This window comes from Camelus ferus, chromosome 25, assembly GCF_009834535.1.
Source record: "Camelus ferus isolate YT-003-E chromosome 25, BCGSAC_Cfer_1.0, whole genome shotgun sequence".
NCBI lineage: Eukaryota > Metazoa > Chordata > Mammalia > Artiodactyla > Camelidae > Camelus > Camelus ferus.
In genome coordinates this window covers 13,012,388-13,026,116 of record NC_045720.1, presented here as the reverse complement: position 1 = coordinate 13,026,116, position 13,729 = coordinate 13,012,388, and the positions used below count along the sequence as shown (strand labels likewise).

At 33.2% G+C, this 13,729-nt stretch overlaps 1 protein-coding gene across 6 annotated transcripts in view; it reads right to left on the bottom strand.

Moving 5' to 3' along the window:
* Positions 1-5,090: 5,090 nt before the first annotated feature.
* The window catches only part of TMEM65 (transmembrane protein 65), a 43,753-nt gene continuing 35,114 nt past the window's right edge, over positions 5,091-13,729 (bottom strand). For all 6 annotated transcript variants that reach the window (XM_032467790.1, XM_032467791.1, XM_032467792.1 and 3 more), the window contains 2 exons: positions 12,619-12,724; positions 5,091-8,805 (listed from right to left, as the gene is read on the bottom strand). In XM_032467790.1, coding sequence (XP_032323681.1) covers positions 8,695-8,805; positions 12,619-12,724 — 217 coding nt within the window. In that variant the 3' untranslated portion in view covers positions 5,091-8,694. The remainder of the gene's footprint in view (positions 8,806-12,618; positions 12,725-13,729) is intronic.

Below are 13,729 nucleotides of genomic sequence, written 5' to 3'. Positions count from 1 at the left end.
TTGTCTGTCTTCTTTCTGTCAGCATAAGTATTTTGAGACATATCCAACTTGTTGCATGTATCAATAGTTTCTTTCCATTGTTAACGTGTATTACATTTTTCCAAAGAAGATGTACAGATGACAATACAGGCATTTGAAAAGATGCTCAACATCATTAATCATCAGAGAAATGCAAATCAAAACCACAATGAGACATCACCTCACTCCTGTCAGAAAGGCTATCATCCAAAAAGACCACAAATAACAAATGATGGTGAGTATATATAGAAAAGGAAACCCTTGTACACTGTTAGTGAGAATGCAAATTGGTGCAGCCACAGTATGGAAGTCCCTCAAAAAAGTCAAAATAGAACTACCATATGATCCAGCAATTCTACTCTTGGGTATACAGCCAAAGAAAATGAAAGCACTAATTCGAAAAGACACATGCACCCCAATGTTCACAGCAGCATTATTTTCAATAGCCAAGATTATAAAAGCAACCAAAATATCCATCAATAGGTGAACGGATAAAGAATATGTGGTGTATATATACATATATATACACAATGGTGTACTACTTAGCCATAAAAAAATAAAATTTTGCCATTTGCAACAACGTGGATGGACTTGGAGAGTATTTTGCTCAGTGAAATAAGTCAAAGACAAATACTGTATGTTCCACTTATGTGGAATCTAAAAAATAAAACAAACTAATGAATATAACAGAAAAGAAACATACTCAAAGAGAGCAAACTAGTGGTTACCAGTGGGGAGAGGGAAGGGGAAAGGGCACGATAGGGGTAGGAGATTAAGAGGTATAAAGTACTATGTATAAAATAAGCTACAAGGATATATTGTGCAGCACATAATATAGTCAATATTTTATAATAATTATAAACAGGGCATATTCTTTAAAAATTGTGAATCACTATGTTGTATGCCTGAAACATATAATATTGTAAATAAACTATACCTCCATAAAATAAATAAGTAAATAAATAGAAAGACAAGGGGGGAAAACCAATACAATTGACTTCTGTATATTGGCCTTATATTCTGCCACCTTGAGAAACTCATTTATTACTACTAGTAACTTTTCAGTAGACTAATCAGGATTTCCTACATGATTATGTCATCTACAAGTTAAGATGGCTTTATTTCTGTATTTTTAATCTGAATGTCATTCATTAATTCATTTACTCATTCATTCATTTTTTATTTCATGGGCTAGAACATCCAGGACCATCTGAATAGAAGTGGTAACTGTACACATCTTTGCCTTGTTCCTGATCTTAGTGGAGAAGCATTTCAATCTTTTACTTTAAGTATGATGCTAGTTGTAAGTTTTTCATAGATGTTCTTTATTAGGTTGAGAAAGTTCTCTTTTATTTCTCATTTGCTGAGAATTTTGGCCAAGTATGGATGTCTGACTGTTCTATTGGATTTTGTCAATTTATTTATTTGCATCTATTGAGATGGTCACATAGAGGAATTAGGTCCTTAAATACCAATGATTGTTCTCCTCACCCCCACTCCCAATCACACTTAGAATTCAGTTCTTGGACCTCCTCTCCTACACTCTACAAACTGAGAGACATATATATTACAATGGCTTTAACTAACATCTGTGTGTAAGTAACTTCTAAGCATATATGTTTCATCACAAATTCTCAACTAAAATTGAGAACCAATATTCTCAGCTTCTGAATGTACTCTGTCTACCAGGTTATCCTCTATATGTATCTGTAAAGATAAATACAGGTAAGATAAAGAAGCCAATGCCTATTTCTCAATTAACTGACACTGAATTGTAATGGGATCCTCAACTTGAATTTATACCTTTTGTACACTGATTGAGATCCTTTAAAGGTAAAATCAGGAAAAAATCTGAAATCTGAGAACTTCCCCCCCAAAAAACCCAAAAACGAAAACCAAAACACAATGCTGCAGGATTTCTTAATCTTGGTACTATCGACACTTTGTGCCAGACAATTTATCGCGGGGGCTGCCCGATGCATTGTAGATACTTGGCAGCATCCCTGGCATCAAATCCACTAAATGCCGGTAGCACCTCCACCCACCCCTCACTTATGACAGCCAGGAATGTCTCCATATGTTATCAAACATCCCCTAGAAGGGGGCAAAATCATTCCCAGTTTGAGAACTACTGATGTAGTACTTGCAATAGATCAATGCTCACACAGAGATCTAGTCGAAGAGCCATTTAAAAAAATCTGTTTGAAGGCACTGGGGAGCCTCTAAGCAGCTAGGATATGATGGGTTTCCACTGCCTTCAAATAAATAAGCTGAGGGATGGTGGTGGTGGATTTAATAATTTATAGCAACTAATGATAGCTGTGTTGCGCTTTCTTTCCCTTCCTGAAAAGAAACTGTCATTGCATACTGGGTGTTTAAGGGTAGACACTTTTTTTCATTTATAGGTTATCTGACACCACAAAGTTGGTTTAAGACATTATATAGAAAATGGCACATTCCCAGAGTTGAGTGCAGTCATTGCATGGAAACTTGAGCCCAATCTTTTGCAAATGGGTGTCTCCCAAAATGTCCTTCCCTTCTTCCAATTTTTGGCTATACACTTGGCCATACCAAATGGAGAGATTTACAAGTATCTCTTTCAGCTTAGTGAGCGCATGTGATGGAGGCCTGATAGGTAAGTAGATGAGTCACATGGTAACTTAAAAAAAGTTGGATAAAGCCCTTTCTTTTTAGTTCCCTCCTCCTGCGTACAATGTGGATATAATAGCTGGGACTTACGCAGTCATTTTAGACAATGAAGTGACTTTGAGGACAAAAACTACACATGATAAAATGGGAGGATGTGAATCTGGGTCTCTGACTACTTTGGGGAGCATCACCCTTACACTAGCCTTGGAAAACATGCCCCAGTAACTTTACATGAGGGAAATAAATTTCCATCTTATTTCAGCTCCTGTTATTTTTAGGTTTGTCATTTACAGCTAAACCTAATCTAAACTAACTAAAAGTTCAGGACAGCCGTTCTCAAAGTACAGAAGTGTGGTCTACAGCCTCCTGATTTTCTTTAGGGAGCTCGTGAGTAGATGAACCACAAATCAATCTACTTGAAGCAAAATGTGTCAAAGTTCAAAAGTGATATAAATGGGACACAAGAAGATTCTCAGTACTGAAACAGAATGAGTTGGGAGTCAAGCGAGAAGTCAAGTTCCTAGCGAGGACAGCATAGTGATATGGGTAGCACTGACTCACACATTAAACAACCTTCTACTGTACAAATACCGTGTGTCAGCGGCTGCACACAGCATTAAGGATAGAGAAGTAAGCAAGACAGAAGAGACTCCATCCTTCGGAGGGGCTAACATTTAAAGCACAATCAATACCTTCTTTTTCCTCTTATGAAATGTGAGCTCTTTACCTGAGTTGGTATGGAAGAAAGAACAGTTAAAATTGTTAACAATTAAAGAGTGAACTAAATTAACTAAGATTTGTTCTCCTCCTCCCACATGGGGGTGGGAAAGAAAGAGACAATGTTTGATTTAATGCTTTTAAAGTAACCATGTAGGACATAAAATATATTCTAAAAATTGCATTTCCATCAGTCTGAAGTTAAGGAAAAGAAGGAATAGAAAAAATACATTTGAGACAAGGGACAGAGATACAGACACACTGCAAAATCAACCCACTGCAAAGTGGGAATGGTAGGGTTACAGGGTGGTGGGGTGACATAACAGAACGAAAAATCTTAATTCTAATTAAGGTACCTAACAGTTTTCTTTGACTCAATTACCTCTCTTAAAGCCCATTTATATCTTGCATCTGCATAAGTATTTTATAAATAGTAAAGCACTATATAAATGCATAGCTTTCATATTAGCAAATACCAAGTCTTCACCAAATTCCAGTTATCACAGAAAATCCTTTTATCATACAGTTTTTGAGGGTTCTCCCCACCTACCCCCCAAAGTAGTTCCTTCAAGTTTAACTCTTTAGTCATCATTCTCACATTTTATTCACTTAAACAGAACATTTGACTTGTAGTTGCAGAGAAATTATATAATCTATCATATGCCTACTCTAACTTTTTAATATTTAAAAGTCAATAAACATTTTGTTGAAATTTCTTTCATTCATAAACTTATCAATAGCTTTAACCTATGTATGATAAGGTTTCATGTAAGTACCAATACAAAACATCATGTGCTTCATACAGCTGTCAGCATAAGATCAACAGATCCTGAAAGTCCTGGGGTTTCAAAATTAGTGTTACAAGTCCCTACTTCAGTCACTACTTCATTTCTGAAAGTTAGAGGAGAAAAACTAACTTCAGTGTTACAACTCATATACCAATAGCATTCACTACTTTGGTTAAAACAAGTCATCTGTTAGGAAGGTTTCACTTATGAGCACACAACAGACACTAAATTATTTGCTGATAGTGATATCCACTGACTATGAATCCCATGGTAGCTTCCCCAGGCTTCTGGGCCATTTCCCTCTACTGATGCCAATAAATATGCAATAGTATTCATTTTAATATTTAAATATTAATATTTGGGCTTAATCCAGAAAACATGAATAATACAAAACAAACAAGAAAATATCTTACAATGCTTTCCAGTGAAATGTATTTCATATGTTGGAGATTTTCTTAACATCAACTTTCTGGAACCTAGCATGGTACCTTCTCTTCCTAGATATGATGTTTATGCTCTCACTTCATTCAGGTCTTCCCTGACTGCCCTATATTAAAATAACCACACCTCCCCACCCCCTTACATTGACCACCAGTACCTTCTAACCCCCTTGTTTCATTGATCTGTATTGTACTTATCACCACCTGTTTAAGTGTATATTGGCTTCCCTGTACTCTCCTCCCCTACTTACGCCTCCCACAGAATAAGCTTCATGAGGATAGGGATGCTCGGGCTGTTTTTTCAGTGCCTTGAACAGTTCCTAGCACATAATACACAACCAAAAACACAGGATTGTTAAATGGGCTTTGAGATTTTAAGTAAAATTCCCTTAAGTTATAAGTGAGAAAAATAATTCCACAAATAGGTTTTAAAAAGGGCCCTAAACAGAGAATATATATATATATATATATATATATATTTTTTTTTTTTTTTTACATATATATATGTCCTGACTGCAATGATAAGTAGTTAAGGACACAGACTTCACACTTGGACAAAGCTAGATTCTATCCACTTATGAGTAGCGACTCTGTGGGCAAACGAACCTCTCCATGTCTCAATTCACCCAACATGAAATAGGAATAATAACAGCACCAACTTAACATTGTTATTAAAAGTGATTAAATATGACAATGTGTGTAAAATACTACAGTACATAGCAACAAATAAATGCTTAATAAAAGGGAGCTAACATTATGCTCATCATCACCATCACCATTTTACTCAGGTTCCATAGCCTAGTTACTAATATTTCCCAAATAATATAAGAAACTATCTAGTTTCTAAGTCTACACAGCAAAGAAGCAGCAAATTAGAGAGAACAACTGCCAGAAGAGAGAGCAGCAAAAAAATGAGAAGAAAATGAAAACTATTAAAAAAAAAAAACAACCAGATTCTGGAGGTACTGCATTACAGCACAATAATAATGTCCATAGAGGCGCTTAGCCACTAAGAAAAAGATTACATTCTATTACCTTTAATACACTCTTTTATGATAGAAAGAAAATATAATCCGAAAATTAGGAAGATTTACTTCAAAATGGTTTACACAAAAATTTGATGTAAAAGATAAATTTTGAAATGTATCTTCTAGAGAAAGGGAGTAAAGTAAATGAGGTGTTATTATATAGAAGACCTGGATATCTCTGCTGTAAATACCGTCACTGTAATTTACACCAATTTTCCCATCTAAAGTTTTTTTGACATCCTATTAAAGGTCAAATTCTCTCAATATGGGATCACTCTTCTCTCATAATCTGTAACGTCATATTATCAAGTGTGGACTTCAGGGAAGTGGTGAGTAGTTCCATTTGACTGTTTCAGTGACATTGCTACAATCCTGTAACAAATCTGCATTTATCAATCCTATCTCCTTAAGCTACAGAATAACCAGGGTTTTCTGAGATTAGGAAGAAAATTAAATTTTAAAATCAAAACCACATTCCAAAATTTCTTAAAAGATATTTTTTTTGTTCAGTTCCTCTGTAAAAACATTGGTCACCATTTAACATACAGTGGCAACAAAATGCACCCAATTTACATGCATCAACAAGTCTGTAAATCATAATACATAGACAATATGAATTTTAAACGAACAGTACTGACACAGCTCATGTTGCATTTAACCATAGCTATAGTGCTCCCAATATAGAAATAGCTAATAGGAGAAATAAGAATTCCAGTTTCAATCTGCAATAAGGTTCTTCGTGATAAGGAATATGAAACAACGATTACAAGAAGTCATTATCTTAAAGGGAACCATTTTTCAGAAGTCACTTTGTGCAAAGCACCATACTAGTGTAGAATAAGATCTTAAAAAAATGCATACCTTAGATTAAGGACAAAAGGGCTCCATTTTTTTAAAACTAATTAACTGAATATTGTAAATTTTTATCATGTCCATAAATTAAAATGCTTTTCAATATAAAGGTTATATACTCCATGTGTTTACACCTTAAATAAGTCTACAGATGCCCAGCTAAACTAAGAGATTCCGTAGGACTGTGTTATTTTCAAGAGCAAAGAAAAAGAAACAATAATCAAAAGCCCTTTCTAAACTCACAGGCAAGTTTTCTGAATATGGGATTTAATTAATAAAAAGAAAATGTAAGCACCACAATAAAAACGTTCTTAGAAAACAGAAAGAATGGCAATACAAGTTAGGGACAAAAGCACTTAAACATTTCCAAAAAAATTTTTTTTTAAAATAACCACTCTAATCCTATCATCTGAAATAATAAAAAATTTTTGATGTGTCTGTGCTATTATGTAGAAGATATAAACCACAATTCAATTTAAGATGTCAAGTTTTATCATTCTAATTTGATCAGAGATGTTATATTATTTGTATATAATAAGAATGTTATATATTTATTTTTATATTGTATGATTTATTTTTCCCTCATAAATCTATGATTAAAGAATAGCATTAAATTATTTTGAAGTGCACAGAAGAGAATTCAGGACAAACTGCTGTGAGAAAAAAATAGCTCCTCTGAAAATAAGAGCTCAAAGTAAATATGTGCAAATAAAACTTTAAAATAAGGTAGCTGTAAATACAGCCATTTTATAAGTTTCCCTTCTTTTACATCTATTTAGCAAAATACATAATTTCAGTGGCCCAAATAGTAATTTTGATTTGTTTTTCTCCTCCATGATGTATTTAATTACTCTTACAATTAAGAGTAATTTTTTAGCACGTGTAACAGATCACATGCTAACAAACTTTAAGGGTTCACAGAATTAAAATTTATGATTCACATCTATACTTAAGTCAGATATATAAGATTAAAAATAAGTAACTTCAATCTAGAATACGATTTAAACACAACAAAAACACAAAAGGACCAAGAAGGGAGAAAGGGTTTCTCTTCATGTAACTTTTGACTACTAGGCTATATATAGCAAATAGCAAAATATAAAATATTTATTTTTCACCTCAAAAGAAGTTATTCAGAAATTAAATTCGCCAAACAACATATAACAACATCAGGATTATGAGTACTCAAACTCATTCAATTCAGATGAGAAGCCATTTTTAGGGGAAAAAATAAATTCTTCCCAAACAATATAGTTTGTATCTGATCAACCTTACAAACACACCTCAACTTCACCACTTATACTATAAAACTTCTTAACAGTTACCATTTTCTACTTCTGTGAAAAAAATTCTTTAGCCTCTTAATTATCCAAACGTCATGTCAAACTACTTAGTTCACCTTAATTCTACAATCCCCATTAAAAATTCCCTAAAATAGTCATTTTCTTTCCCTTAAAAGTCAGAAACCACTGAGTAATTATTCAAGTTTGAGAAATTAAAAGTAAAAAAAAACCTCAAAATAATATACTTGTTAACATACATAGTTTTATGTAATAGGGAGACCAAAAAATCATTCATTCTGATTAATATCTGGCTCTTGAGACAGTAAGGTCAGAAAATTAAAGTGAGTGATAGCCACATAAAATACTTAACGTCTCTGTCCATTTTGAATAGATGTAAAAGCTTTTTTAAAAATGACTAAAATTATATGATTGTAAATGTTTACTGTGAAACAGTACAAAATTGATGTTGCCAAAAAAAGAGTTAAAAAAAATCTTTAACTGATATTAAACACCCTAAGTAATTTGGAAAAAATCTTAAGGTTGAATCGTAACTACAGGGAACGTCAACAACAACAGGAAAGGCTTCCATGCACGTACACGTGGTGAGCAACAAACAGCCAAACCCCAAGTCAGCACAGTACATCAATGACTTCTACTTAAATGGTATTTTGGTATAGAAAGAAAGAAAAATAAAAGGTAAAATGTTGACTGCCATTGATGAAAAAGCATTTCAACAATTTACACAAAAGTTTTTTAAAAAGATCCTAAGAAAACCAAGCCACAATAAGTTAGTGTTTTCCAGAATACATGCTGAATTATTTGATCCCATATCTATTACACTGTTACTGTCTTAATTCCTAAATGTTGTGACAGCATATTTAATAATTGAGGTACATTAGTTTACATTTTTATAGGTATTCTAAGAGAGTTGATTTTTCTTTTCCAGTTTTTCATCTTCTTCACTTCCTCCAAAGAAAATCAAAGGGAACATTCCTAGAATGCAGCCAATAGTCACCCCAACAGCTTTGCCCTATGGAAACAAAAGCAAACATTTTTTGAAAGTTATTTCATCCCTGTAAGAGGAGTTCTTGCTTAAGTATGTATGATTTACTAGGTATTGTAAAATTCAACTGTGACTATATTTCTTTCGATTATAATAACTTAAATATAAAAATAATCTACAAAAAGTTTCTAAAACCAGTAACATGTAAAGTTCAAAGCAACCAGGATATTTTTTTTTTCAAATTGCCATGAAAATAACATTAAAGAAATATTCAAGTAGAAAAACACTTTTTAAAAACTGTACATATATTTTAGTATCAAAAGGTAGGAAGAAAGAAAAAAACCTCACCAAGTACTCTCAACATATTTGGATTTGCTACCCTTTGTATATATTTCTTTTCAATATTTATCTCCAAGTAAACCTGATTATATGTAGGTCTAATCATTACATAGACGTATCTTTGTTTTTTTCCTCACTCCTCCCCTCAAAGCCACACAGGGTATAATAAGCTCTTTTCCAAACTGTTGCATAAACTTATAAAAACTTCTAAATTCCACTGAATTGATGGGCCTGTAATCTACCTAAACCTCTCCTTACTATTAAAAATCACTGCTACTTTTCCACCATTGTGATAGAACAATAAACGTTTCTGTGTATAGTTCTTCCTTGGTAATGTATTTAAAAATCAAATAATATGAATATTTGTGCATATTCATAGAGTACTGGCATGCTGTCTAGCCTAGACAAAACTGCAAATATATATATACCAATTGCAATATATTTATATGTATAGATACACAGGATTTTTCTGCAACCTTGCCTATATTATGGACATTTTTTTAAAATGTGTTTGTAAGTGATTTTTAAAATTTGCATTCCTATGATGACTTTCAAGGCTAAACACTTTTCAATGTCTTCAAACAAACATTTACTGAGAATCTACAATTTGCCAAACTCTGGTAGGTACCAGGGAAACAGGGACTAATCAGTTGCAGTCTGTCTCTCTCCACCAGGAAATTCCAGTCAGTTATACAGAGAAAGGCAAATACACTAAGTCCTTTCAAACAGTATAGATGCTAAGACAGCTACATAATCTACAGTCTTGAATAAAATGTGCTTTCCTATACTTTGTCCATTTATCTAGGTTATACAGATTTTCTAATAAATTTCAATAGTAGACATTAACATTTTGATAATAGCTTGCATAAAAATGTTCAATTCTGCTATTTTGCAGGTTTTGTTGTTGTTGGTAGCAGTGATACCCATGTTTTATCAGATTTGTCATTTTCAGATGGTCAGATTTGTCATTTTCATCATATCAAATTTTAAAAGGTATCACTCCTGCAGAGTTTTAGTAAGCAGAAATTTTCTGCGTTTCGGATGCTGATAAAGTTAATCCTAGATTCTTATTTTGACCTTAGATACCATTTGTATTCGTTTATATATGCTTAAGAGAGATTGTATTCTATTTTAAATTCCTAATTCCTCATATACATGAAATGACCATTCTAACAGGTTCCACTTCCACTTCCCATCCATTCTTTTTAGAATGCCTGTTACTATGGTGCATGGAAACCCAGGCTTTCCTCCTCCCCCCGTCCCCCCACTTTAGACATTCCAGCCAATAAGTTCCAACCCAGTAATCTCAATGGGACATAAAGTCAACAGGGCAGAGAGGGAGAAAAGAAGAGTGATACCCTTTTCTGGCTCCCTCATCTAGGACCTGAAACACATTTTTCCATTGTAAAAACAGTTACTTATGTATTATTATCAGGTCTTATGATAATCTAGGCCCTATTGTTAACTACACTGGGGTTAACCTGAGGATTTGAGTACATCTATAACATTGTTCGGCAAGAAAATATTGATCGAGTTTCAGACTACCAAGTTACAAATGAGGCTTTAAAATACAACTTTCGTCAACTGGAACCCTGCATGTGTACTGGTATATACTCTTTCATGGGTAAATTTCAGTGTTGGCTTATGTCATGAATAGATCACTAACTTCAACTACTTCAGGTTGTAAGTAACTCAATGTTATATTAAAGAGTGGAAGATGTGATCCTAACATAAAATCAGCAGAGTCAACCACGAAGGAATAGAATCACCCCATATGCTGGTGGGGGTTTATCAAAACACACTCACATACACACACTATATATATGTATACATACATACACATTAGTTTAGTAACTGAGGCGCTTTTGTCATAGAAGACGGGAAATAGACCTGATTAGGCTATAGAAAGAAAACAGAATTATCAATTATGTGAGAAGAGGAAGCCTCAGGAAAATAATCTTCACTCGATCCCAACTGAAGCGCTAAAATGTTAAGTCAAATTGTTAGAATGTTAGAATATCTTTACTTGTCAACAAATAGCTAGTCTCACTTCAATTTACCTGCAAATGGTAGGATATGGAAATATACATACATATATATATATATATATATAATTTTTTATATAGGTCTAAGGTAGAGTCTGAAAATTTGCATTTCTAACAAGTTTTCAGGAAATGTTAATTCTGCTGGTCCTGACGACATTTTGAGAACCACTGCCCTATACAATCTCACCTTCTCTCATGCTTTTAACTACCACCTACCTTTTCAGTGAGGCCTGCAGTGACCTTCCTATTTAATACTGCAATCTGTCTCCATCCTAGCATGCCTAACCTCTTTTACCCTGCTTGGCTTTCTTTTTTCCTTTAATCCCTGTAACATTTGTAAAATTTTAACGTACCAAATGTGTGTCAAGATATTTAATTGTCTGTTTCCCCCTACTAGAAAGTAAGGTTTGCCAGGAAAAAAAAAAGATCTTGTTTTGTTAACCAATATTTAAAACTCCTAGACCTACACCCTGCATGTAGTAGTAAACAATAAATATTTGTTGGATGAAAGAATGATAATATTCATCATCACTAATTTATATCTAATTTTTGACCATTAATCCAAATGCCTATTAGGTGTTACCACCTGAATGTACTACTAACATCTCCAATTCAACATGTCCAAAACAGAACTCATTATCTTCCCTTAACACACTTGTTCTTACCCCTTTTCTTCATGACTTAATTGATGGCATCATGATCCATTCAGTTTCTTTCACTATCACTCCATCACCTAGGTATGAGGTTCAATCTCTTTAGCATAGCTTATTCATAGACAGGAAAATGTCTTTCCTCTCTGATCCACTCCTACCTCTCCATTGCTGTTTTCTGCTGCTGCTTCTGTCCACAACAATTACATTTTATAGTCCAGCAACACCTAATTTCTTATATTTCTCTGAACACATCCTGTTTTTATTACGCTTTTCTACTTGCTAGTCGATAACACTTGGAATTCTCTTGTTCACCTAGTGAATGTCTCATCAATAATTTTAAAATAAGTGTAGATCTAATACTGACAAAAATCTCCCCACCAAAAGAAACATCTCTCCACAGTTAATTCTTTTACTGGTGTTACTGCTATATCTAGTGTATAATTCCATTACTGCATATGTCACACTAAACTGTGATTTGTTCATTATGTCTAGTTCTCTACCTACACAATTCTCAAAAATAACTATAGTTTATTACTCAGTTTGCCTTCAGTCTCAGCACATAACTGATACTCTTCAATATTAACTGAATCACACAAAGAATTTTAAAAAAATCAAGCATACCTACAAAAAATAAAAAGTTGATAAAAATTACTGTTTTTCTGAAAACTGTCAAATCTTGGACAATTTCTGTTAAAAGTTCCCCTCAAATCAATTTTAGTCTCAAATTTCTCAAGGGACTGAACTATACAGTGTTTTGTCCTGGCTACTCAAGCCCATTATCATAAACCATATAAAGTACTCACCAAATGTGTACTAACACGTGTTTGCCACATGTCAACTTGCTTTGGTGTGAGATCAGGAATTGACAGGCCTAACCTGGAAGCCAAAGCTTCAACGTAGCCTGCAAGTCTTTAAAAAACACAAGAGGACAGAATATAAGTTTTTAAAGAGACATTGTCCTCACACAGGAAAAACTAATTTACTACAAAGATAAGATAATTTTACACCTGTAACTGGCACTCTGAAATGATGTAAACATTCTTTTACAATTTTCTTCTTTATTATGTATAAATACATGGTTTAAAATTTTTCATATTGACATATTTAATACATAGGTAAATTAACTGACTTAGAGCAATTAATCTCTACTACTACTTTAAAAAGAACAATTCAAGGTACAGAAAAAATTTTTACAATTACAATTTATGCATTTATTCCAAATTCAAAGCAAAGCCCTTTAACATATAAGTTAATAACTGTTATCATAAAACAAAAAATTTCCAAAATTTATCAGATATACTAAGAAAAACAGCTTACAATTTTCAGAGCAATTTCAAGTATTTGTCAATTCTAAGTTGCCATTGCTTATTAGATACAATCTTACATTACGAATTGTAAGAAAGAAAAAAAGCTGCCAATTAAACTATGCATACCATCAACTATAAGATGGATCCTAATGTCAGATATATTAAGTTCTAAAAACCTGTACAATTAAGATTGGTGTAATGTGGTATTTGTTACTTAATGCTGTTTTTTTTAAGGCAGAGGAGAAATAGTTCTTAAATATAAGACTCCTGACAAAATCTTTCTCTTTAATAACAAACGTTTAATGATGCAATCTAAAACTAAATGGCCTTAAAGGTCTACTAGATCATTTGTTTCTATTAAAATATAAAAAGTTATCACAGTGGCTGTATAAAATTATCCTTATCAACCTTATTGTTGGAAAGTGGGAAATGGAATGTTTAAAGGGTAGTATCACTGAAGATTTATGCCAGGAATTCCAGGAATATAAAATTTCTGCCTCAGCTCAGAAGCATAGAAACTTTGTTTTTAACAGTAGCTTTGGCTCCAAACGCTAGTGCAAAAGTCTAATACACAAGGTTAGATAATGTAGAAGCTGCCTTTGCCTTG